The 27,949-nt window shown below is 40.0% G+C and overlaps 1 protein-coding gene across 5 annotated transcripts in view; it reads left to right on the forward strand.

Moving 5' to 3' along the window:
* The window catches only part of asic1b (acid-sensing (proton-gated) ion channel 1b), a 185,900-nt gene that overhangs the window by 150,586 nt on the left and 7,365 nt on the right, over positions 1–27,949 (forward strand). For 2 of the 5 annotated variants that reach the window (XM_042406740.1, XM_042406741.1), the window contains exons 4-9: positions 8,350–8,500; positions 11,420–11,547; positions 25,668–25,818; positions 26,478–26,537; positions 26,766–26,822; positions 27,371–27,524. In XM_042406740.1, the coding sequence (XP_042262674.1) occupies positions 8,350–8,500; positions 11,420–11,547; positions 25,668–25,818; positions 26,478–26,537; positions 26,766–26,822; positions 27,371–27,524 (701 nt within the window). Of the gene's footprint in view, positions 1–275; positions 1,117–8,349; positions 8,501–11,419; positions 11,548–25,667; positions 25,819–26,477; positions 26,538–26,765; positions 26,823–27,370; positions 27,525–27,949 lie in introns of those variants that run through there. The other 3 variants (XM_042406739.1, XM_042406742.1, XM_042406743.1) reach the window with 3 other exon arrangements.

Here is a 27,949-nt window from a genome sequence, read left to right on the forward strand (position 1 = left end):
ATGTGTGTTCAACAGAGAAAATGTATGGGTGGAGGGAGAGGCGGAGATGGAAAAGTAAGAATCAAGATAGGGAGGCAGACAGAAGGAGCGTGTAATTACAATAAGACTATGTGACTGGCATTTCTTCAGATTTTCAGAGACTAACTGCTTGTAATTTTTATGAAATCGTCCCCTGGACTCCTGTTGCTGCACAGTAGCGCACGAAATCATTCTGAATAACTTCGCATCTCCCCCCTCCCGGACAAGATCAGGGAGCGCTGTGCGACTGACAAAATACTCCCCCATCACCACCACAAGCTGCTGCTCAGTGCCTGAGGACCGAGCAGAGCTGCGTGCCGTGCGCCTCACACACACACACACACACACACTCTCTCTCTCTCTCTCTCTCTCCAAAGTGTCTGACAAACAGCAGCCATCTGAGAGCGCATAGGCGAGTTTAGGCTCAGTCACTGTGACCACACCGGGACCGATGTTGAGAGCGCGCACCGGTGTTCCTTCAAAATGTGCCAATGCGACTCATCTGGATCGAAACCGAGACCGGGCTCCCTCGCCGAAGCCGGAAAGCTCTTCTTGAAACACACCACCTTGCACGGCTTGAGGCACATCTTTCTCAGCGGCTCCTACCCGCGAAGAGTTGCGTGGCTGCTGGCTTTCCTGGCAGCTTTGGCTCTGCTCTTCACCTGGTCCTCCAACCGCGTCCGGTACCTTCTCTCCTCGCCCGTGTACACCAAGGCGCACATGGTGTACGCCAAACGACTCGTTTTCCCAGCCGTCACCATATGTAACCAAAACCTCCTTCTGCCGCGGCGTATGAAGAAGACGGACATATTTAGCGCTGGGAGGTGGCTGGGACTTTTGGGGAGGAACTGGCAGGTCTCTCCAGCTGCAAGAGAGGCGCTCACACCTCTGCGGGGAGACGGCGGCGGGAGCGCGGAGAACGAACCGCCCTGGTCCCCGCTTTCTCGGATTTTGGACTTCAACCACTTTCTCCCTCCTCCACGGGAGTCCCAGCCGTCCATGAGGCAGCTGCTGGACCGGTTGGGACACCAGCTGGAGGAGATGCTGTTGTACTGTCGGTACCAAGGAGAGCTCTGCGGGCCGCGCAATTTCAGCACCGTGAGTGTGTCGCCAAAGTTGAATTCTTTGTTTTAACTCCCCTGCCACCACCCCCTCCCAACAGGTTGATGCAGCCTTTAGAGGTGGATACAGATTTTTCAATTATTGGTCCGAGTCAAAAGGTGAACTGTTAGTAATTGCCTGTCAGTATCTGTTATGCGTCGCAGTGATAGACATCAACTGGCTACGTAATTAATTTACTTTGTACTCATGCAATCACCAGGTTGTGCACAATGCGCATTCCTCTGCACTGTTGCTTGGTAATGCGCCTCAGTAGTTCAATTAACTCTCCGTCTGCCTCTGAAGCTCGCCATTAAATGCCACTATAATATTTCTATATGGATTTATATGCTGTGTTGCGCTCCATAGCGAGTTTATCGCGATCTATCTTACATAATTGGATTTCAACTCATAATATATCTCCTTAATATTGCTGTAATATTCCCACAGTGTTCCTAAACTGACTTGAAAACACTTAAAAGTGTGGGTGTGATGTTTGTTTAATTTCAGAGTTCATTATATGATGGCATTGTCTTTCAGCAGCATCTGTTCTTTATTTATTCACATACTCATTTACACCTCGCTCTTTATTGTCTCACTATTTCACCCACAGATATAGATGCTGTGGGATATTATGATTGTAAATTCCACCCCAACCAATATCAAAAGTTGAATCATTTCACTGGAGATCATTGCAAAACCCAGCCGCCTTCTGCATCCACCATATGGCCCGAATGGGGCCCTCCTCTGTCGTCCATCACTGCTGGATCAATGTGTGTACAATCCTGTGCTCATGAGAGACCAATCTGCCCCTAATGAAGACTTTTGATTCATTTAGCAATGCTTTATAACACTCCCAGACGCTGTGATGGAGAGCAGTTAGCTTTGGCTTCATTGGTAAACTGCAGCCCCATTGATTGCACTCCATCATCGCATGCAAAACAATGTGAAAGCCAGTGTTCCTTTCTCTCCCACCTCATTACCCAAATTTGTTTTCAGTTAGGTGGATTTTCTTCTGGTGTATTAAGCACTCTTTGAATTTGGAAATATGTTTTTTGTTGTTTGGAGCAGGCATGACTGAAGGTTATTATATGTTCTGAGTGAAATTTATAATTTGAAGCTCCTTGCCTCCATGGCAGCCCTCACTCTCCGTGTCATCAAACCCTAGCCCAAATAATGGATCAAACTGATTCTTTTTTGTTTGTTTGTTTTGTTTTTTTCTTCACAAATTGAAATGCAGCGCATCTGGAACCACAAAACAAGTTATCACAGTCAAACACATTTCTTCCTACCAACATCCTTGGGAATGCTTCATGTTGTGCAGAGTATTTTGAAGGGTGACCAAGCAACAGCAACCTATTTCAGAGATAAACATAATGCCGAGGTCTGAGTTTTGAGGATATGTGCTAGTGCATAGATAATCGATGATGCCCCTGCGTGGCCTCGGGGCGGGCAAGACGAGCTGTCGGCATGAGTCAGACCGATAGAGTCAGTCACACTCGAGAAGTGAGGTGTGGAAGAGGAAGGTGAGAGTCTGTCTACAAACAATTGGTTTCAGGATGTATTGACTTTTGTGCAGGAACCCCCAATGTTGTTGGATCTCTCTTGAAACTCTTTAAATTTGGTCCAGTGGCCTCATCAATCTGTCCTTCCCTCTATGCAGCCGCCCCATTCTTCTCCATCCGTGCTTAACAACACACACGCTTAATTCTCATCAGGGAGGCCTCTCCTCACTCGCAGGTCTCAGACATTGATTTTAGGTACGAAATCCATCCAAGAACAAGCAGTCAGCCTCTGCCCCTCCTGTGCACCCTATTGACTGACAGCTTTTCACCCACTTTTCTAAGATCCTACTGGGAAGTCTAACGGGATATGTATTTTGTCTCTATATTGCCTGTCTGGGTATTCATTTCAATGCGTGATTTCTTTGCATGTGTGGATTTGTGGATAAATCCATCCTAAAACTCTTAAGCCTTGTTAAAACATCAGCTACTGATTATGACTTTGGATTTGTGGGTTCAATGTGTATTTGTTTTTTGGTCTTTATCATCACAAAGCCTTGTTCAATCTGTACACAATGGCTATAGCAATGTGTAATAGCAGGTGAAGTTTCAAACATTTAAAACATTAACGATGAATATAAAGTGTTACTTGGTTACTTAATCAGAATCAAAGAGCAACAGCTTCCTCAGGACTTGCAGATTTGCAGCGTTGCTTAAACCTGTATTAATTAATTGCCATAGGGAATCGCCATAATAAAGTTGTTATGGGAGGCATCAGGCAGGGAGCAACATTAGCATTCATTTGAAATAGTGTATCTGACCACCTGATGCCTGTAAGTCCAATATTCACTTTCCTTTTAGCTCTGTTTTAGTCTCCAACAACTCCAGAGAGAAATGTCAGACTCTTAAAGTTGCTACTCCACTGTGTCCGCCAGCTAGCCGCTAACTTTGTTTGTCTTTTATTTGGTGCCGGGCAGGTAGTGTGGGTTTAACAGAGCTTTTTCACTGCAAACAGCTGCCTACTGCATTTGAAAACTAAGCTCTGGAGAATGGATCAAAACAGTGAAGCTGCAGACGAAAACAAGACCTGACAGATGCTAAAATGTTCTGTAGAGCTGAGGGGAACTGCAGAGATTGGCGATAATTCTCTGCGGGTTTATCACTACAAGCAACACTTTTGTCATTGCACATTGTGATTTGAACAAGTGTTCATATAAAAATATCGATCAGCGTAGCTTTAACTATCTTAAGGGCAAAAATCAACCCAAACTGTGTTATCCACCAGTAACATAATTCATACATAAAGCAGGGCAACCATGAGCATTTTATTTAACAGAAGTGACTCCTACGACTTTTCTTGAATGGAATAACTCTCTATATTCCCACAATGCTTTCAGCTCTCTACCTACACATTTAACACACACTTGCTCTTACTCACACTTGCACTTGCAACATGTGCACAAGTTAGTATAGTGCCCTGTGATAAACACAACAATAGTGAAATTAACAAAACAATCCCACCTTGAGATCCATTTGGAAGTTTTTCCGGAGCTGTCGACCGTTTTACAGGGTTCTCATCAGAAGACTGAGTTTGCACAATCGCAGCACAACTGTAGCTGTAACTGTACAATTAATTTAAGTTGAGGTTCAGAGTTCAATCTTGGCGTTGGAAACAGCAATTGACAGAAACAGTCTCACCTCAAAGTCCATTTAATTTTAGTAGCTGTTCTGGATTCTCATCTGCCATTGAGGACCATGTGATATAGTTGAAAGCTCCAAAACGGACCTTGATTTGAGATTGTTTTGCAACTGTTGTTTCCCAGTTTAAGCACTGAACCTCAGCATTTGTGAAGCTTAATTTTGAGTGCTGTGTAAGAAATATTGATTCAAATCTGTGATATATTCTTATTTTGTGGTGTTGAGTTGTCTTGTATTATATTGTAAGGTGTTTCTTTTCCACTGACAGAAATATGGACAGAGAAATTATAACACTTCATACATCACTAATAAGTTGTTCTATTCCATATAGACATACAGTATAACACAGCAAATCCTATTTTTAGCTGAGTTGATCCAGTGCCAAGTAGCACCCAGACAATCTTTCATATGTGTTTGTTTTTGTAACTGTCATAACACATTGCACCTTTTGCGCTGAGCACTGATCTTGAAATCAATGAAGAGGAGGGAAAGTGGTTCCCTGGCAACTTTAGGGAACAGCTTGTGCATCCTTGTCACACTGTCATGTGAAGGATAGCCGAGGGCCATCTCAACAGTCTCAGGCTGTCTGTCTGTGAATTATTTATCGAAGAGAGAGACAGTGACATTTCTACACCCTGTGAGAACGAAGGAGGGCGACGTCTCTCTCGATGTTTTTCTCATAGGTGGGGTTGATTTAAATATTTATTTTGTGTTTACAGGTTAAGAAGACAACACAATTCTCATTTTAAAGGCAATGTATAGGGTTTAGTGTGGAGCGATGTACAAAACAAAAGCGATGCCGGATTTACCTCCTCAGGAAAAGCTGCTTAGGCACAACAAATATTTGCTCTCCCTTAATGCTAAATACACTGGACCAATAAGGTGAACAACAAGTTTTACATGTTTACCATCACTGTGTAGAACCATTTAATGCTGATGGCTCTACCTAATGTAAAATTAATTAGGCCTAATTTAGAGGCTGTCTTTTTGCAACGATCTGGTTTCTGAATCAGGTAAAAGGTTGCGCTTTTCCAAAATAGCGTACAGCTCCTACTTGATAAGTTGGTTGTACATATGAAAATTTAAAATTCAACCCCTCAGTTTGACATTTCACAAACACTGAATAAGACACACGGGCCTTTTCGATAGGCAGAAAGGAAGAGGCATGTTGAGAGGATGCGCAAACCTCAAAGCTTGAGAGCACAATGAAGATCCTGACTCCCCAAGGTCACCAGTGGCACCCACTGCTGCTGCTCTTCACTCAGTGCAGCGAGCGCAATCTCCTGGTTACCACAGCAACTCTGACTACAGGCCTCCCGGACTCAATCACTACACTATCAACACGTACGCAGATGGCAAAGCACAGGTGGCTTTACACATGCACTCTAATACTGTACACACAAACATGGTCATTCATCTTCTTTTACTAATGTGTATGCGTGCTCGGGCGCGTGCACGCTGAGAAACAGACACGCACGCTTCTACGTAATCACAAGCAATCTTATCACTGTTTTCTTGAAGCATATCTGCCAACTGCTTTTCTCTTTTCAGTGTGAGCAGCACAGCCTTTTCCTTAAAAAAAAAAAAAACAGTCTTGGTGAATTCTATTGGACATAACCTTGCAAATAAATTGTCATAACAGATGGTTTTTAAGTAAAGGGTGGCTTGTTTGGCTGTCGAAGGTGCTCATGGGGGCAAAATCTGTGATTAAAAAGGCTGGCGGAGAATAAAAGCCAAAACCTTTTTTTTGTGTGTGTGTGTGCAGATTTCGTCCTTTGTTATTGTAAGATATTTTGAGCGGCTGATGCAGGTTGGCGCCATGATATCATAAGATTTCCTTGCCCTATATTCCACCAGAGTAAGGATGAACAGTGATCTGATTATGGTGAGAGGCGACTCCAGGACTTACATGGATTTCAGGGACCCTTTATTGATGTTTGTATCCTGCTCTAGAGTCAGTGCACATAAGCGGGCGTTGCAGGGACTGCTTTTGACTCAGTTTTGCCACTTATGCACTTGAAAGGTCACATCTCATATTGTGTCCGACTCAGAAGGCTTTTTATTACATTTCACCGCTTTGTGTCTCATAAGCTCCAATATAACCGCACCCTGGGTGGCAATCCATTGTGATTCGCACCCCATTCTTTTCTGTACACTTCACTGAACAGGAATCATATTATACTAACTGTTCCTTTGTGAGACACGGCTGCAATCTTTTTTTTTTTCTTTTTTTTTCTTTTTTTTGCTCCGCGATTCTGGTGTTTGTGACATTTGAGTAATTTCTCATGAAGCGTTAATGTCTGATTCATAAGTCACCCAAGTAATAAATGCCTCGTCATGTTTTCCCAAGGTCCTCGCAGTACATTCACAAGAAATAAAACTTCAACGTTTAGCTCGGTCTCAGCAGAAATACACCTTTTGTACAAACTGTCTGACTGTGTTGTGATGTAGCTCTTTGTATCTATCCATCTTACAATGAAGCCTTATCTCCATTATATGTTGTGAGTACAGTATGTGGACAAAAGGTGGAGAACAATAAGGAAGAGACTTTTTTCAGTTATTATTTTTCTGCTCCTGTTGTCATTTCATCTATATACGAACCCTCCTCTACTTCATTTTTACCATTTCCTTATATGAATGTCAAAATGTTGAAGGTTAATAATGAAAGTTAATTTTGAGGGAGGTTGCTTTGATACAGGGTTTGCAATCAAGTGACTTGACAACAAAGTAGAGGAACATTTTATTTTGGATCCTGACCACGTCTTTCCATTACCTAATGTCTAAGATTCGATTATGCATCCATTACTTCACTGGCAATCATGCCTTTGCCAATAGGTCACAGTTCCCTGCTGCACTCTATAGTAGCTCTCCGGCAGAGACTGTTGTACAGTATATGCTTGATCATCTAATAAGACAGCACACTTAGGTCTTAACAAGACTGAACAGTGTTCTTTGAACTACAAGTTGCATCCGCAGGTGTGTCTCATAGAGATAAAAGTGGAACTGGAGGATGTTGAGCTTGTTTGATCAGGTTTTCTTTTTTCAAGATGCTTTGAAACAGGTTGGGAGTAAAAAAGAGTAAGCTTGATGATGATTGGACTAGAGCTGAATCACAAATGTAAATTATTTACTGGTTTTCTGTTTTATTAAAGTCAATATCTTTGAGTTTTGGACTGTCGGTTGGACAAAACAAGATGTTTTAATGTGTCAACTTGGGCTTTTGGAAATAGGACATTGTTATAGACCAAAGGATTTATCAAGAAAATAATCGGCAAATTAATCTTGAATTAGCAGCGCAAGGTTTGATGATGATTAGGGCTGCAACTAAAGATTAAACTTTAATCTTGTGAATTTTGTGATTTGTAGTTTGGTATAAAAAAATATTGCAAAATAGTAAAAGATTTTCATTATAATTCCCCAGCACCCAAGGTTATGCACTCAAAATTGCATGTTTTAACCATCCAAAACCCCATGCTATTCTTTGTCAATATGACAAAGAAAAGCAGCAAATAACTCACGTCTGAGAGGCTGGAACAAGTGAATGTTTGGCACTTTTGCCTGAAAAATTACTGAAATGATCAACGAATCGATGATCGAAACATAAATCATCACAGTCTCTAAAACGTTAACAGTCTACATCTGCCAGCAGTTGTTGTTGTGTGAAATATCTCAGGTGAAGGATGCCCCATTCTGAAATAAAACCCGTGTCATATTCACTCAAGCACACACTGCATCATGCAGCACTGCGAGAGGTGAAGGCTCAGTTTGTCAACAGCATCTCAGCACTAAGACCTTTGAGGTCTGTGGCTGACAGCATTACAAAAACAGGTCAGGTGCCTTCCAGCTGCTTTTGAAACAATCCCCTGCTCGGCATTACCTTTATCTCCACTTCTTAAGGATTAAATGCGTACAGCTGGAAACTGAGATACTTTTCCAGAATTAAGATTTACAGATATATTTTCCTTTGCTCTCGTGTCATCTGTTGTGGCTAGTTATCTCTAAAATCCCTGTATTGTTTCTTTGTGTATTTCAGATCTTCACACGCTACGGAAAATGTTACACCTTCAATTCGGGCCAAGATGGACGACCCCTGCTGGTGACGATGAAGGGTGGGATGGGCAACGGCTTGGAGCTGATGCTGGATATCCAGCAGGATGAATACTTGCCTGTGTGGGGAGAGACTGGTAAGTTTACCTAGAGCATTAATCACATGCAGCTTCCCATTCCCAGTTCTGAAGACCTCAGCTAAAACCATGTTTGTTTGCCCTTAAGCAAGGACTTGAGTTAAAAAGATTTTTTTTTTAAATCAATTAAACACCAAAGTAGCCAGTTATTTTCAGTGTAGTGCTCTAAGAAATCTCAGGGGGAAAAAGCTATCACAAGAATTCCCCTCTAATCCTTGACACAGAGGCCTGACTTGACTACAGTATATTACACTGACTGTGAAGCCTTTTGATCTACTTTAGGCCAAATAAGTTTTGTTTTCACAGTCTAAGGTGATTTCTGGAGCATATTTACGCAGCTGAAATGTGAAGTGAAATGTTTTGTCCTTTCTCATTCATTTTAAGTGATGATCTTGAAAATACACAATCTGATCATTTGAAATGCACCTGCTGTGCATCGACTAATCTATGTAAAGACAAATGGATATTGATCAGGAAAATTTTACTTCATTGTAAGATAATTGCATCACTTGTCAATTTGGCTTCTAGTCTACATGCATCAAACTAGAGCAGAAATCAATGGAGGCTAAAGGCTCTTCTATTCATGGCCGACCCCCCATTAACACAGTTCAGTCTTCTTGGTGCTGTTCCAGGAGACCCTGAAACTCTGCTTTTAATGCGACTGCATATGGTGCTGTGTGTTTGTTTCAATATTTTATATGCACCAGGAACCGCAAAATATATAAACAGACAGTTCAGTATGGTCACAGAAACATTGTGCTCACGATCATCATTGAACAAGAAGCACAAAGCAGTAAGATGTGATCTGACTGTAATGTTTAAATATAAACTGCGTCTACTCCAAGTCTAAATGATTTAGCAATATTAATATCTAATGCTCTCTATGTAAGATTAGAAGAGGAAATGTGGTGGAAACCTAAAGAAGCAGTAAGTACAACACACACACATTCACATACTTTTTATTAGCAAAATGATTTTAGTATTGTTTCATGATTATTTATAGTATTTATTTATTGTCAGTAACTTTTTATTTTAATTTTGTTTACGCCACAAATATGTTTTGTTTTGTTTCTATCGAAGAGACTGGCTCAGAATTTCTAGCTTATTTAAGTGGCAACACACAGGAATACGTGTTTAAAGCCTGTCTTATAGTGAAACTATTACAAAATCATAAAAATTAACAAAATTCGATGCTGATGTCTAAATTTAAGTTGTATACCACACTGTCATTATTGCAAAAATGTTGTATATTGGCCATTACGATACGATACGATATGATACAACTTTATTTTCAGCTTAACTGAAATTCATATTGTGTCCGTGGGCAGTTCAGTTTAAGAGGTTGACACACAGATTAAACACACAATTACACATATGACACACAGTCATACATAACTCATCAAAGCAATCATAACAATCATACATGACACATCATATCCTCTGAATTCAGATGTCAGTTAGCAGCAGACTGATCTCTGGTTAAGCAACAGAATAGAAAACTCCTCACTGAAAGTATCCAGCTGATCGGGTCAGGTTCAAATCTTTCATGCTCTGAGGCAATAATGGCAACCACTGAGTCACCCAAGAAGAAGAGAGCACAGCCGGATAAAATAAAAGCGTCAACCAAGAAAATGGATGATGGTAGCTGTGATGATGTAGTTTGATAAAATATTGTATTAGAATTCTCTGAAGTTTTAATTGATACACATATGATTTTCCTGATAAAACCTGTAGCTTTGTCTCCTGGTTATGTAGACTATTCTGCTAAGAAATGTTCTGTGTAATTGTCACATACCTGGAATAATTTCACAATAAAGCAGAGGCAATTAAATTACTTGAGGCAGCCGAACGTGTCAGTACAGTGTCGGGTTTGGTCAAGTTTTCATTTCGTTTCAAAGTTCAGCCCAAATATCATCATTCCAATTGTATAAAGATGACAGATGGCCATGACTTAAATATGACATGCGCTTTTGCGAGCAGGAGCTTGGGCACTACTTATGTATATGTGCTGCTCCGAGCCTCAAGCACTAATGTTGGCACCAGCAGAAAAACGGCTTTGTACTCAGTTTCAGAAGAGTAATGTGTAACAGTTAAAGTCTGTCGCCCCTTTGTCGCAGCTCTCGCTGAATTCCAGCCGCATCTCTGAGCTCTTTAATTGAAAATAGTGTGAAAGCCTGATACTTAGAAGGCGATAGCAAATGACAACCAGGGAAGAGAGGCAGCAGGAAACAGACATCCTACTTTATCCCCGAGCCCTCGCTCAAAGAAACAAAATCACAACAAAATCCAGCCTGCCATCGCCACGATAAGCAGTTGCATGTCCCTGCAAATTTGATAGAAATATGTTTGCACAAGTATAGGTTTGAGTCACCATGTCATTGTGATGTTCCCTGATCTCAGTATCAAAGAGGCCTATCTGCTTCATTTAAAATCTATACGGCAGAGTGCTGTAGCAAAGAAAGCTGTCAGCTGTATTGATTTTCCTTTTATCCTCTTCATCATTTATTTATTAATTTATCTATTCACTCTGGTTTCCCCTTGCAGTAAATAAGATTCCTGCGGGACATGTATTGTCATCAACCTACTTAGGAAGTCTGTCTCCTTTATCCTTCCACTCCTTCTTCCAGCTTTTGTTAAACTCCTGAACGACCATAGTGTGGGTGTCATTCATGAAAGTCCATAGATCTAACCAATAAATAAACAATTACCCCCTCAGAATGGTTCTTCCCAACTCAAGTCAATGCTAGTTTCTAATTTCTCATGTGTTAATTTGGTTACAGCTTGTTTTTCACTCACTGGCTGAAACATATTCAAACTGGAAAGCATTTGTGCCCTAACTGTTGTTACATCATGCAGGCCAATGTGTGCATACGAATCATCGTCCCTGTTGTAAATGTCCTCGCCTCCTCTTGTCAACAGACGAGACATCATTTGAAGCAGGGATCAAAGTTCAGATCCACACCCAGGAGGAGCCACCGTTCATAGACCAGCTGGGCTTTGGAGTGGCGCCGGGGTTCCAGACCTTTGTCTCCTGTCAGGAACAACGGGTACGTCTTGGGAAGGATGACAAAAATGACATACAGGATCCACATTTTGTCATGGAGTCTGTAAATTAATGAGCCTTTTAATCTAATTTCAAAGCGATATTATGTTTGTAAATGAAGTAATCTCTTGTACTGTCAAAAGGATGCAAACATGAAAATGACAGACTCGAGCTTTCTTATGGCTTTGATCCAGGTTTTGACAGAACTGCATAGAGATTGTGATATCTCCACTGGCTGGATAGTTTGATAGTTTGTCTTTTATCTGGCAGCGTATATGTACATAGCATTCCTTTTATAATTACTTCACCAACTATGCTGCCAGTCGCTCTTCATGCCCTGCAAGTATTTACAAAATCACAAATTAGTGAATATGTATAAATCAACATAGCTAGTACTAATAATATGATGTTTCTGTTTTACTTTCATTGTCCTACATAAGTTGTTTCTTAATATAGCCTGCTTTGCTGTTAGTTTAGAAAACACACCTTAGCATACATCATCTTACACTTGTCTCCTGACATTACTGTCAATATTTCCACGAGCAAAAATGTGTCAGTGTCAAAGTCAGTTTTCACTCTGACAGCTTCAAATCAGTTTTTTTTTTTCTCAGATGTATGTCACAATCTGTATATACCAGTCACTTGAACATACTCCAACAGGTCACGTGATGCACTTGGAGTGAGAGGGTCATTTTCGTCAGCCTCCTGCTCCCACAACTGATTAATTTGTTATTTCTGTAGTACTTCATAACATTTTTCACACACCAAATTGTGACTCTTACTGATAAAAATGTCCGGGAATTAAGTAAGCGACATCCCATGTGAAACCATGGAGAGAACCCACTCAGGAATGAAAAAGCTACACATGTTACAGATGATGAAGGAAGCACTTCTAGAGATGAAAACATTGGTACTAGCATCGCCCAGGAAGATAGGTGGTCGAATGGAACAGAAGTTTTCTGAGCTCCACACCACCATCAACCAAATGAACATCCGCATTGAAGACAATGCCAAAAGGATCACAGAAACTGAATCATGCACCTCTGCTAGAAAAGACCACTCAGCTTCCTTGGAAAGCAGTATCACCAAACTCGAGCGACAAGTGAAAACCTTCACTGAACGACCTGAGGACAGTGAAAACAGAAGCTGAAGGGACAACATACAGGTGGTCGGACTTATAGAAGGCGAGGAGGGCAATCACACAGTCAAATTCTTTGAGAAGTGGCTCCCAGACATGTTTGGACTTCAGACTAATTGGGGATCTATTAAAATTGACAGAGCTCATCGGGCACTCGGCCCATCAAAGGGAAACTACCACAGACCCATCATCATCAAACTTCACAACTTCAGCAACAAACAGAGGATCCTGGTAGCCGTTAAGGAGAACAGGGAACTCAACTACAAGGGAAGCAAAATCCACATCAGACAGGATCTGTCGGCCCAGGTGAGGGAAGCAATACGTCAATTTAATGGGGCATGCAAGGATCTTATCAAGAAAGGAATAGGGCTTCAGATGCGCTACCCAGCTAACTTGTGTTTCACACACAACGAAGTGGAGCATTCCTTCAAGTGTCCGCGCAAAGCAGAGGACTTTCTAAGCTCCACTGTATGAACAGACTTACCTTTTTGTGGCTCTGTCTGGATAAGGCAATCGCAACACGAATACAATGCCTTTATTTTTTAACTAACAGAGACTACATTAGGTGGGATACACACATACACACACGCACACACTTTAACATATTCTACGAATATCTTATTACTCCCTTTCTATAGTTCTGTCTAGTTCTATTTATCTAGTTAAAAATATTAAAACTATTATATTTGGACCACTTTGTAAAATATTTGTTGTTTATGCAGTTGGGGGTTGTGGAGAATATTTTCACTCTTTATGGAGGGGAGATTCCTCTTTTGGTTTGTTCTTGGATTTAAGCTATTGCTTGGATTTATTCCACTGTTTGGGGATGGATTTTTCTTCTCTCTTTTATGTTTTTTTTTTTTTTTTGTATTGTATTTCATATTATACACTCCAGTCTAGACCTGATGTTTATTATTACTCCTTCATGTCCTACTACAGATTGCCCACTCAGTTGTATAGTCATATATGACATACTGCCATGAGTGATCTTAAAATAATCTCATTTAATGTGAAGATTATAAACCATGTCATTAAGCACCAGAAAATTCTGTCATTACTTAAAAAAGAAAAATGCCAGATTGCCGTACTCCAAGAAATGCACCTGTCAGACCTGGAACACATTAAATTAAGAAGGAGCTGGTTGGGGCAATTATTCTACTCCTCTTATAATTCTAAAAGTAAAGGAGTCACTATTCTTCTACATGGTAGTCTACCCTTTACCCTTGATAAGACCATATCGGATAGAAAGGGCTGCTGTGTCCTTCTATCTGGCTACCTAGGGAAACGTGTTGTTTATGGCTGTATCTATGTGCCGAATGTACATGACACCTCGTTTTCCCAAAACTTCTTTCAGACCTATCCTCATTCTCCTCTCCATATATCTTACTGGGGGGTGATTTTAATTGTGCACTCAATCTTACTAATGATATATCCCCACTTTGGTCTACTGCTTCTCAAAAAAGCTCCCAATTATTGAAATTTACTCAAGATCTAACCATCACCCCCCCATACAGAGACCCAGCATGCAGACACTGGCAACTAAATCCTTCCTTATAAAGTAGCCCTCCTTTTGTTAAGTATATCACCCTACAGTGGCAACATTGATGAGAATAAAGTCCCTCTATATTACAGGAATCTGCTAAAGCATATATTCGAGGAGCTATTATATCATATACTGCAGCACAAAAGAAACAGGTTCTAAGAAATCAACTGGATCCAGAGAGTATTGTACAGAAACTGGAGGCTGAACTTAAAACTTCACCCAGTAAGTCTCTGGCAAAACAGTTAGATGCTGCTCAATCTGCATTAGACCAGCTGCTAACAAGAAGAGCAAAGGCTCAGATTTTTTGCCAGACATAGGCTACATGAATCAGGTAACTAACCTGGTCGCCTCCTTGCACGTCTTGCTAGGGAGAAAGTCGAATTGAATGTGATTCCCTCACTTACAGATGGTAAAGGCACTAAATATTTCAAATCCACAGACATAAATAATGTTATGAGAACATTTTATCAAAACCTGTGTAGTTCTGAATTTATTTCCTCTGATGACTCCTGGAGAAAATTCCTTGACAATATCAAATTTTCATCTCTCTCAGAGATGAAAAAGCAAGATCTATCACAAAGGAAGAGGTTTTAGAATCTGTACACACTCTTAAAGGGGTGAACACCCCAGACCCAGATGGTTTTGACCCAGAATATTTCAAGAGGCTGAGTGAGATTATTGCGGGTCTCCTCACGGATATGTACATAGACTCCTTTGAGAAGGGAGATCTCCCTCCCACCTCAGGTTTTGCCAACATCTCTGTCATCTTAAAGCAAGGTAAACCATCTGAAAAATGCACCTTTTATAGACCAATAAGCCTTATTACAGTTGAAGGCAAGGTGCTTTTGAAACTTCTTGCAAGGAGATTTCATAAACTCCGACCAGAAAGATTTTGTTCATGGCCAGTACTCAGCCAGAAATGTAAGGAGGCTCTTGAACATTATTCAGCATACTAATCACACAAAGCAGAAGGCCCTTACTATATGCCTAGACTCCAAGAGTCATTCAACAAGGTTGAATGGGGTTTTCTATGCAATGTTCTGGAGACATTTGGGTTGGGGAGAGACTTCCATAAATGGATATGTGCCATATATCACTCATCTACAGCTAGTTTTATAACCTCTTTTCCCTGGTGTTACAATCATTAGCTGAAACTGTTAGGCTTGGCCCAGAAATAAAAGGAGTGAAAGTCGGAAAATCGATACACAAAATCGCTATACATGGATGATATTCTTTTATTTTTATCCTCCCCAAATGTCTCAGTTCCCACCACTTTAACAGTCATCAATGACTACGTCCACCCTCTGCACCTGCTGGTGCGATAGATGATTTATTTGATTTGATATCCAGCTATGAAAATTCAGAACTTCTTTTCCTGGGTTAATGAACATTAACTGGTTAACTAACACTTCTGATAATCTAACAAATCTCTGCAATAAATTCAATCTGACACAGTTTATTTTTCCCCTACTCGGCCATATCCAAAAAATGTAGAAAAGGCCACAATTCTCAATATTATTTTAACCAATAGACCTCAAAATTATAAATCTAGTGGTGTGTTTTTCCTCTCAACTTCAGTGACCACTGCCAAACAGCATGCATCTGTGACACAAAATTACAAAGATCCAAACCACTTCAGTGATATTGGGTTTACCATGGCAATTCCTGATCCACACTTGGCCCTACACTAATTTATGAAAACATTTAATTCCATTGCAGACAAGTATGCGCCTTTTAAGAAATTCAGAGTCAAAAGCAGAAACAGTCGTTGGTTTTGTTCGGACATTCCTGAAATGTTACATGAAAGGGATGCTGCCTGGCACAAAGCATGAACAACTAAATCATCCTCTCATTGGCAATATTTTCGTCAACAACATAATAGGCGTCTCACTGTTATTCGGAATGCCAAATCATCATTTTATGTCTCTTCACTATCTGAAATTAAAGGAAACCCAGCGAACTTCTGGACAGTTAAATCATTGTCACATAATGCTTCTTTATCCTTACCCAATAAAATTGTAAATGGTGTGATTTGCATGAAAAAACGTATGGAAGCTAAATTTCATCCCAGTATATACATCAGTAAAAAAAAGATCTAAAGAGATCAAGAGAGAAGTCAGTGTATAGAAAAGGCATTCTCAAAGTTCATCTGGCATGGCAAGAAACCTAGGCAGAAAATGAAAATCCTGCAATTACCGACCAAAAGTGGTAGTCTTGCCATGCTAAACCTAATCTTATATAACTAAAATGTAACCCAATTTTTTATAGCAGCATATGAGCCTGGCATAATATAGTTAGATATCTTGGCAGAAAGAATCTAAAATCTATGTCAACTCCTATATCTAAAATATTATATTATTCCATATTCTCCTCTGGCACACAAAGGGGATTCACGTTGTTGGTGATCTATTCAATGACGTGTTACTCTCCTTCCAGCAACTACAAGATCACTATGAGCTTCTCAAAGAACATTTTTTCATTTTTTTGCAAATAAGGTATTTTATGAATTTGCCAGTACTCACATCCCCAGATAATCCTCCATTTAATGCTGCTGAGAATTTAATTCTTAGCCAAAAAATCTGAAGCACTTCATCTCATCATTCTACTCGCTATTAATTTCATCTGACATGCCTGGTATAAGTACTTTCTCTCACAAATGGGAAAGAGTTCTGGGTGTAGAATACATTGAGGATGACTAGGATGGGGTCATACATTTGATTAAATCATCCTTTTCCTGTAACAGATTAAGGGAGATACAGTATAAGATTGTCCATAGGTTATATATCATCCCTTTGATTCTGAACAAAACAAATTGTACCATCTCTCCTTTGTGTGCCAAATGTCACACCAATCTGGGCACTCATTATTATTGCGTTTGGAAGTGCAGACTTAATTCAAGGTTCTGGACCTTTATTTCACGTGAACTTAGTGGAATCTTTGGGGTTAAAATCGAGAAAGACCCTGGGCTCTTTCTCCTAGGTTTGCCCTCTAGAGAGCTAAAACTTCCTTTATCATTTTACAAATGTCTTGACAAACTGCTACTTATTGGAAGAAAGCGTATTTTACTTAATTGGATCAAAACCACCCCACCTGCTGTGACCCCCTGGTATAAAGAGATTTTCAAAACAGATGCCACATGAAACAATACATGCTGTGCTAATGGGCAAGAATGATTTGTTTTTAAAAGTGTAGTCGCCACTTGTAGATTATCTTCCTGTTGATATTTCATGCATACTTAAAAGGGGTCACCACTCTTTGAAATGGAAAGTCCCCAGTACAATCCAGATATCAGACACTGTAGACTAAAAGCTATAGAATATTGCGCTTGATGAATCGCAAGACGGAGAACTGGAGATATCTCCCACCCCCTACCCCCTTATTTCTTCATATTTTATCTCTTTCTTCTGTAACTACATTTATAATTGTTATTTTTATTTTATTTTATTCTTTTCTCTCTTTCTGTATGTGTTGGTTGGTTGTTTGGTTGGCGGTAAGTGTTCCTTTTGTTATATTCCTGCACCTTGTATTGTCAATTCATAATCAATAAAATTTACTTTAAAAAAAGAACAAACTTAAACAGATACACTCGCTGATATCATCAGTTATGTGTCCTTGGATGGGGTTCAGGGCTACAGACTGCGACCAAAATGGTCAAATATGTGACCATTTTTCGAGAGTGTGCAAATTAAATTTCACATGGTCACATTTGTGCGAGTGCATGATGATCGTTAGGCTGTTTTGGTGCCCCCTCTGGCACTTGGCGCCCTACGCATAGCATGTGATGCGAGTGTACGTAGTGGTGGCACTGCATGGGATTCACATTCTCCAACACTGAGGACACAGAATTTTACAAAACAATCCATTTAGCTGTTACCGTGTTTCAAAAAATGAAGCAGTCTATAGCTGATTATTGTAGAAACAATATGAGGAGAGAGAGGAGGAGGCTGATGGGGAGGGAGAGACAACAAGAGGTTCCAACCTCAACCACAGGTACAACTTTCAACCACAATGGCTAATGCAGTACCCATGGTTGCAGTACGAGGGGAAAGCTATACTGTGTGTGATCGTCCATTGCAGGCAAAAAAAGCGACCAACTGGGAAAGTTGGTAGCTCCAGTGCTACCAGTGGAAAAGTTGGTCTGGAGCTCTGGGGTTGTTCCAGGTCTTTCAACATCAGACATCCTCGCCCAGATGACCCTGCCAGGGTTGATCAAGGCCTGGCCTGGATCCCAGTAGCTCTCACATCCATGGCTCACTCCCCTTGATCCACAACCATCTGGAGGATCTTTTTGCTTTCTACAAGGGTCTTCTGATGGCCCTGCCCTCGTCTGCCCCCGTCACTCCCAGCAGACTGAGAACTTAACTAAACTTTTGAGTCAGTGTCTCAGTCATTTGAAATTTAAACAGTGAGCACAAGCGGTTCAGTTTCCAGGCTTATCAGTAACCCTCTCCGTGGGTTTAACAATGTCAAGACAAATGTGACACCTTTGAAAACGTATTCAAAGCTCCACTCTGTGATATTTTATATATGAATACTGAATCTGAGTTCTACCTGGAATGTGAAACGGTGGCTAGGTATGCTGAAACCTCAGAGAAATATCATGCAACTCTCTGCTCTACAAAGATGTTAACCTCTTTTAGCTCACTGTTTTAGTTTCCTCGTCCACACAGTCTGTAGGGTTCTCACAGAGGTCACAGAGAGAAGTTTGCACACAAACAGTAACATGGCTAGTGGAGCTGACAGCAAGTCAGTTTTCATATAACAAGTAATCCATGAGGTGGGTAGTATTTAGACAGGCGTAAAAACTGAAATTAATACCACAGGGTGCTAACTATGTCTCACCATTTTAATTTTCTTTCTTCCCATACAAACATTTCCAAACATTAATCTGGTAATCAAAGTGATCATGTAAAGGAAAATGGAAAACTCTGGACCATATTAAACAAAACCAGTGGTGGAAAGTAAACAAGCCAAAAGCCTTGAACATAGCCAGTGACAAATATGTTACTGTCCTGTGTGGCTCAATCAATGAGGCACATTTTCACTGTGACCTGACAATTGTGAATGTCCAGATTAATTTTTTGTTCAGTGGTAGTAGATGTATTCAGGTCCTTTACTTATGCAAAAATACCTATACAACAAAGGTGACATACTCAAGTTTCAAGTTTACTTTATTTGTAGAGCACTCTAAAAATCAAACCAGTTTTGCACCAAAGTGTCTCACAAAGACAGACATATGTATACACATAAAAGCATAAGGACATACATGCACATAACAGATGTTGTGAAAATAAAGCAAGATTAAAATACAAATAAGTTTAAACACAATTTAAAACCCAATAGATCAGATAGAAATACAAAAAAAAGATTAAACACAATTAAAAGCCAGAGAATAAAAGTGGGTCTTAAGTTGCATCTTAAAAGCATCAACAGACTCAGCCTGTCTAATGGCCTTTGGCAGGCATCTGGTGCTGCTGCGGTAAGGGGTGAGAAGTTCTGAGATATATGAAGGGGCAAGACCATGGAGAGATTTATAAACAATTAGAAGAATTTTGAAGCTCATCCTGAAATGAACGGGGAGCCAGTGTAAGGATGCAAGGATAGGGTTGATGTGGTCTCGTTTCTTGGACCTTGTTAATAACTGGGCAGCAGCGTTTTGGATTAGTTGTAAACGGGAAATGGTAGCTTGAGAGATGCCTCAGCAGAGGGAGTTATAGTTGTCCAGCCTGGATGATATTAGTCCATGAATGACCCTTTCTAGGTCAGAGGATGAGAGGAAATGCCTAATTTTGGAGATTGTTCTGAGTTGGAAGAAGCTGGACCTGACAATGGAATTTAACTGCCTGTTGAAATTTAGATTGCAATCAAATATCAAATATATAATATAATATAACACTCAGGTTTTTAGCATGTAGTCTAATGTAGGTGGAAAGGTGATTGAGGTTCTGGGCAGTAACAGTGGGGAGCCAACGAGTATGAGCTATGTCTTGTCCTCATTTAACTGAAGGAAGTTTTGAGCTAACTAGTGTTTGTTGTCTTGGAGACAGTTTTGTAATTGGGTTACATTGGCATGATTTTGGGAATTGAGGGGAAGGTAGATCTGAGTATCATCAGCATAGCGGTCAAAAGATATATTATGAGTCTGGATGATTCTTCCCAATGGGAGCATGCAAAGACAGAAAAGAAGTGAACCTGAAAGTGAGCCCTGTGGAACCCCACATGAAATACTTGCAGGTGTGAAAGATGAGCTGCAAATGGAAACAGTGATTCATATGTTTTAAATGTAAGCATGAACCAATTAAGGGCGGTTCCAGAAATGCTGATGTTTTAAGTGATCCAGGAGCAATTGTGTGGTTGACAGTGTCAAAAGCTGCACTGAGATCTAGAAGAATAAAGATAGAGCATTTAACAGCATCCACAGCACAGATGAGGTCTTTTTTTTTTACTGAGAGCTGTCTCTGTGCTGGGGTGTTGGCGGAAGCCTGACTGGAATTTCTCAAAAATTGTTTTGGTTGAAAAAGGACAGAATCTGATTAAAAACAACTTTTTCTAAAACCTTAGATGAGAAAGAAAACTTAGAAATTGGCCTAAAATTATTTGGAATAGCCAAGACCAGGCTTCTTAAAGAGTGGCTGAATTATGGCATGTTTAAAACAAGAAGGGACTGTGCCTGTGGCTAGAGCACTGTTAAAAAATCATCAGTATGCTAGGACCAACTGTTGCAAATGACTGTTAGGAGCTTTGTTGGAATTATATCAAGCTGACAGCTAGTGGGTTTCATGCCTGCAATTATGTGACTAAGGAGGGTAAAGAGAGTGGGTGGAAATGATTAAAAGCAGGAGGGTCCTCAATAGCCAATGAGAAATCTTTGATACGAAGATTCTTTGATATGAGGGTACAAAATATTTGACCTAATGATGTCAATTTTGTTGTGAAAGAAATCTTTAAACTGCTCACAGCTGATTTGAGAGGAATTTGTAGTGGAGCAAGCAGAGGGGTTAACCACAGAGTTTATGGTGCTAAACAGGATCCTGGAGCTATGACTGCTCTTTGTGAGTTATTTTGCTTTTGAATCTTTAACAGAGGATTGGTACTTGATTAGAAGCTCCTTATACATTTCATAGGAGACATGCACATACATTATACATTTCATAGGAGACATGCACATACTCCATTACCAAGCAAAAGTCCTGCATTCAAAATCTTACTTATTATACTATTATCAGCTAAATTTACTTAAAAGTATCAAAAGTTAAAGTACTTGTTCCTATTGGTGCATCAATGTGTAAGTAGAATTTTAATCTGTATATACAGTTCAACCTAGAGGTCAGGACCCCTCCCAAGGGTCACAAGAGAAATATCAGTTCTTGTGAGATGATTAATGAGGTAGGAAAGAAGAAAAAGCTACACATACAAACACACTACTACACTTTCACTACACAAATTTGTATATATATTTTTTTTATTTGTATATATTTTTTAAGCTTTTTTGTAATCTTTGCTTTTTGTGGAATATTGGATAATTGTACCTCTTTGGCGTTATAATAAATGAAACTAAGAAATTTAGAGGGGAAATCACACAAACAGAAAGTACAATATTTTCCTCAGAAATGTAGTTGAAAAGACATATAAAGTAGCATAAAATTATTCATACAGTAAGTATTCAAGTAAAGTACTAGTACCTCAAAGTTATACTTACGTATGGTAGTTGAGCAAAGGTACTTTTTCTTAAATAAAGAATTTGAATACATCTTCCACCACTGCAGAAAATGTTAGCTTTATCTTGATATTCACAATTGTCAGGTCACACTCAGTGCCTCAGTGATTGAGGGACCCAGGAGAGTAACATATCTGTCAATGGCTCTGTTCAAGGCTTTTGTTGGACCCAAGGGAGTTGAAATGAGCTGTCTCTCATGGTAAGGAAGAGCTCTGCCGTTGCATGATCAGCACTATGCTGTCTTTTGAAGGACGTGGAGGTTGAAAATATAGTTTTTGCTGGCAATCAATACTGTGTTTCACATAGAGGGCAAAAAGTCTGTCACAGACTCATCAATAACATGTCAGTTTTAAGCAGTTACTTTTTACTGTCCTTTAATATGATAGAGATTGAAAAGGAGGTTTTGCTGGCTAGAAAACAAACACAAAGTTTCCAATGTTAACAATTTTTCCACTAAACCACTGGTACCACAGTGCAATTGAAGGGACTGTTCATGTTCAGCGGGCCCCTCAGAGACCTCAGTCCTTTGTGCAGCTCTGATAGTTACACACTTGGGGCCTTAACATTATTAAGAAACATAAACTCTCCCCAGTCAGCTTGTGAAAGTCTTTCGTGTCCTGTGAAACGAAGTGTATGTAGGTTATTCCTCTGAACTGTGAATAATTCTGCGGGTGTGATGGCGAGTATGCAGTCAGACAAATCATATACTCTGGCCTCTAATATGCTACAGAACCATGCATAATGAATGGAGGAGAGAAAGGGATGGATTTGGGAGTGATCTTAGTCCTTCCACGTCCACACTACTAGTGAGTGTGTTCCAGTGTGTGTAGGATTTTGCATGCTGCCAATGTCGCGTCTGCAGGAGACTATCCCTCTTTGTTTTTCTCAATTTCTCACTAGCTCCCTTACTTTTTTCCTCTCTGACAATCATTTCCTCTAATACAATTCCTCTCTCTTTAATATGATTCTCTCCTCTCTCTCTCTCTCTCTCTCTCTCTCTCTCTCTCTCTCTCTCTCTCTCTCTTTCTCTCTCTCTCTCTCTCTCTCTCTCTCTTTCTCTCTCTGTATTTATTTATATATTTTTTTGTCTGGCAGACTCACTCTTCATTAATCTAATGCAGTTTGCACACATCCATTCAACTCACTGCAGTCTTCAATTCAGCAGTCCTGTAGTGTAAAACTGTCGGGGTCTTTTCAGCCAGCCAAACTGTCACTCACCATGATCCCACAAAAGAAAAGTCTGCAGCTCCCCTGTTACTTAACATGAAAAGAAAAAAACTTCAAAATGTTTCTTCCTCCATCTTCTCGCCAGGGTGTCCGGTGTGTCTTGCTGACTCTCGCCTTTGCTCCTTTTTCTACCTTTTACCCTATCACCTGCTCTCTCTCACCGAGTTAATGAAGGGGAAAGTGAGGTCGCAATCTTAACATGATTTGTTTTCTTCTTCGTGGCCGTTAAACAGCTAACAGCACACTAAAATGTCCTCCCAAATCTCTTACTGTAGATTAACTTTCATCTACACTTGCAGAATTAAGCTTTTGCAAAAGTTTAACCAGCGGGAAGTAATGTTGCCACAAGGTGGTTTAGGATGGCTGAGTAGAGCTTTTTAAAATGCAGACAAATCGAAAAATCAGACCTCTGAGCATCAGGGAGCCATTACGCAGTTGTATGGCTCCTCCAATAGGTCTAGCCCATGTGATGAAGTGAATAAATATACAAGGACCAATTATTGATTATCACATTTTACCCAGCTCTGATGGCTTTTATGTTCTATTTGACTTTCTGAAATGTCCTTGATGTGAAAATAAGCAGACGAGTCATTATAGTCTCCTGATTAGATTTTAGTCTGAGCTGTATGTGTGTAACTACTGTACGTCCATGTTGAACATCGCTTTGGATTATTAGTAACCAAATCCAGTATGCGATACACGTTGCTGCCTCTTGCAGTCCAGTACAAATTGTAAAATGCAGGCCTCTAAATCACAACAGTGGCCTTTAATTTATTGCTGTGTGAGCACTCAGTGATGCACCGTTTGAACTGATGAGACGGAAACACACAGGGGCTGTTTTATAGCCTCCTACTTCATTTACTGCATCAGATTTTGCCCTTTTTTAGGCAGCTGAAATGTAAATGATTAGTGCTAATATTTAATATTATGCAAATTGAAAAATCCAAAATGCACTCTGCTGAAGTGGATTCAGATTACTTGTCCTACATGAACAGTATAGTGCAACCTCAAGTATACACAAGTTTTATTAGGATTTGATAGGGAATATATATTTTTACATTTGTCCTATTTGTCCACATTTCTGTATTCATTTTCAGTTATTTTACTTGTTTTTCCCCCTCTCATTATGTATTGTAAGTCAGGGAATAAGGCCGCCTAGAGTTATGGTCTCTCTGGTGGTCAAAAAAATATACTGTTTATTATCTCATATTTATTCATGTTTATTTATTTTTCATAAAGTATTGGGAGTGTGCTGCTTTCTGGCCTACACTTGGAGTGTTTGTTGTTGATTATTTATGAGTCGTCTTTTGCACTTTGTAAGGTGTTTGTATGGGCCTCTATATGCTTTATTCAGTGTTAGCATGTGTTGTGCTAAAATGAATAACAGAGGTCAAAAGAAAAGTATAATCATGATTCAAAATTCACAAATTGTCTAAATTGTCACTAAATAAAATGTAAATATTTGCTGGTGTTCTTAGACTTCTTTGACTGTAAACAGAATACTTCTGGGTTTTAGATAGTTGGTTGGTAAAAAAAAAATAAGCTAACTTAGGCTTTTTGAAATTTGGATAGCAATTTTCACTATTATCTGAAATTTTAAATACATAACAATTAATCCATTAATCAAGAAAATACACAGTAGATTAATTGATCATTTTTAGTTGTAGCTCAGTTATGTGCTCATTCAATATATGTAGTGAAATGCAGGGTGACATATTCCTCAGGCTGTGCTAAAAAGGCTAATGTGGAATAACAGTTCGAGTAAGATTAACAATAAGAATTAGAAAAAGAAATATAATGGATAAAAATTCACAGATAAAAAATATAAACATATGTAATATAAGTGTTAAAATGCCTGGTGTGTAGGTGGGCTGTGCAGTTTTACAAATATATAAGTATACAAAAATGTCATACAGCGATACAGCATGTCACACACTGTACAGTAAAATTTTGTACAAGCTCCAAATGTGCAGGGCGGTGCAAACACTTCTCTATGATGAATTTGTGGCTACAGCGATGTCTCAAGGACTACATGATATGCATTTTTTATTGCTCATGTTGTGCAAGAGAATAGATAGATTTGTGGATCTAAACAGAGGAGCATGGAACCACAATTTGTCCTGCAGCAAATCTGTTTTGAATGTAACTCTTACAACACCATAGCTCTACTACACAGCTGATATCTCTGAAGAGTGGGCAGTACAATGAAAGCATAGAAGGAGACTAGGAATAGGAGAAGCGTAGGAGAGAAGCTCCCACAATAACCACCAGTATTCACACGGATTCGCCATGGAGATTCATTCTCTGTGTGCCAAATATAATAAATGTGTAGCACGTTCTCATATAGACAGAGTAACGAGTTTATTATCATCTTGACGGAAAGTACAAGGTCAAATGAATGCATTAACAGGCCACAGGACAAGATGTTCAACAGACAGTATGCTTTATTTGCTGAAGTGGTTCTGCACTGTTGCATCTCTCTCTCCCTCTCTCTCTCAGCTGACGTATTTACCTCCGCCGTGGGGGGACTGCAAGGCCACGGCGATGGACTCAGACTTCTTCAGCACTTACAGCATCACGGCCTGCCGGATCGACTGTGAGACACGATACCTGGTGGAGAACTGCAACTGTAGGATGGTCCATATGCCTGGTGAGAGATATCCCTACATGCGTTTATAAAGATGTAGAGCGTTCAAGTGTCTGTTCGTTGGGTCCCGTCGGAAGCTCTTTCATTTGCGATTGAAGTGACAAAAACAATTCTTATGGAACAAACAGTTTTTTGCCATCGAGTGCAGAAAATCAGATATTTTCACACTCCAGTGGATTGGAAAACTCAACTATTTTCACTTTGTGTTTGTGCAGTGATTACAGCTGGCATTTGCTGTCTACCTCGTACATTTAATCACTGTGTGGCATCTCAGACAGCAAATTGAAAGGGAATTTGGCACGGAGGAAACATTTTGATCTGGCCTCCGTTAACCTACGCTTGCGTGTCTGATAATTGTTAACGTCTCTCTCCTCAATCAGGGTCACTTTCAGCTCTGTGTTTGCATTTAGATAGCCAGACAATCTGTCCGTGTGATAATCAGGATTAGCAGCTATGTTACAGTGATTGTGCAGCTGATTAATATGAGTCTACAGAGAACTCCCGAGTTCTGCCCTGTGGATTGTGCTCTGCTCCTATTCATCTCTCCTATCTTCCCAGGGCGATTTTTAAAGACTATAAGCCAAAATGTTGTGAATAATTGCAGCTAGGAAATCCTTTCTTCTTCATCTGGGAGGTGTCTTTATCCTGTGCTGTCCTAATAGAAGCAGAGGGATGGTTAAACTGCCAAGGAGAGAAAGATGGAGAGGGTGACAGAGACAAAGGTGACAGACTGAAAGTAGTGATGAGAGACAGCGAAAGCACAAAAGTTAATGAAATCAATTAAGAGATGAGATAAACTTTGGGACAAATATCCAGTCTCGATAAGGACGGTAATGACAGGCTGAGACAAAATTAATTATAAGCGCAGATCTCCTTATCTTTTGTGCTTCCTATCCTTCCCTTGCTCCTTCGTTTTGTTCAGAACATTGTGTTTTTCTGTCTGTCCTTAGGAGATGCCCCATACTGCACCCCGGAGCAGTACAAGGAGTGTGCAGATCCTGCCTTGGGTAAGGAGATAACCCAGTATGGTGCGCATGCGTGTGTGTACATACTGTTCTCTGTGTATGTCCTACTGTTCAGGGCCCCTGATCCAAGCTGATAACAGATAATAGTGTTCCTTCAGCCTGATGGTGGCTATTCTCAAATACTAAATCTTAGATCTGGCACTGAGGCTCTGCTTTTTTCATACTCCTCTGTCTCTCCATCAACTGATACCTTTCAGGTCTTTCATGTCTGTTGCTTGTTTTCTTATTGACTTGTAATCTCTTGCTCTTTCATGACACCGTCTCACGTGTTGGCCTCTGGCTGCCGCTTTCTCTCTGACTCTGTCAGCATGTGTCTTATATCTTTTGTATTTCTTATAAGGGTTTCTGGGGTCTCTCCTCGCGGCATCCTTTCACAACACTCAAGTTTCCTTTGATGCCTCCTTTCACTATGCAGCAGTTTGTTTGTCATCCTGGGGTGACGATAAATCTACCTGTCCCCGTGTCTTCTCTCTTTCAATCTCTCTGTCCTCCTTCTCTCTCTCTCTCTTTCTGTCTACTTTATTTATCAGACTTTCTTGTCGAGAGAGACAACGACTACTGTGTGTGCGAGACACCATGCAACTTGACACGCTATGGTAAAGAGATGTCCTTTGTCAAGATACCCAGCAAAGCATCTGCAAAGTACCTCGCAAAGAAATTCAACAAGACAGAGCAGTACATAGCGTAAGTATCATTTTTTTTGTGTCATTCATCCAAGAAGGAGCTTGGATCTTTCATTAGAGCTTTACTTCTTATTACAACCGGTCTTCTACTGCTGGCTGCTAAGCTGAAGCTCTTCAAAATCAAACTTGTCAGTATCTGTCATTTCAGAAATTGTGATTAAAGATCCAATCCAGAAATGTTTTAAGGCACATAAAAATTCTGCTCCGAGTAATAATATGTGTCTGATATGGTTTTTCACAAAAAAGTTAAATTAACTGGTAAAAAAAAAAAAAGATCTTAAAAGCTTTTCTACCCCTCCATTATTGTAAAATCAAAAATGCATGAATATGCAAATATTTTTAGTTTTAAAAGTTTAACTGCTGGACACAAGATGTCTTCTACTTCACTGAAAAGTCCATTCTAAGTGTATGTGCACCACTATTATT

This window comes from Thunnus maccoyii, chromosome 3, assembly GCF_910596095.1.
Source record: "Thunnus maccoyii chromosome 3, fThuMac1.1, whole genome shotgun sequence".
NCBI classification, from domain to species: Eukaryota; Metazoa; Chordata; class Actinopteri; order Scombriformes; family Scombridae; genus Thunnus; species Thunnus maccoyii.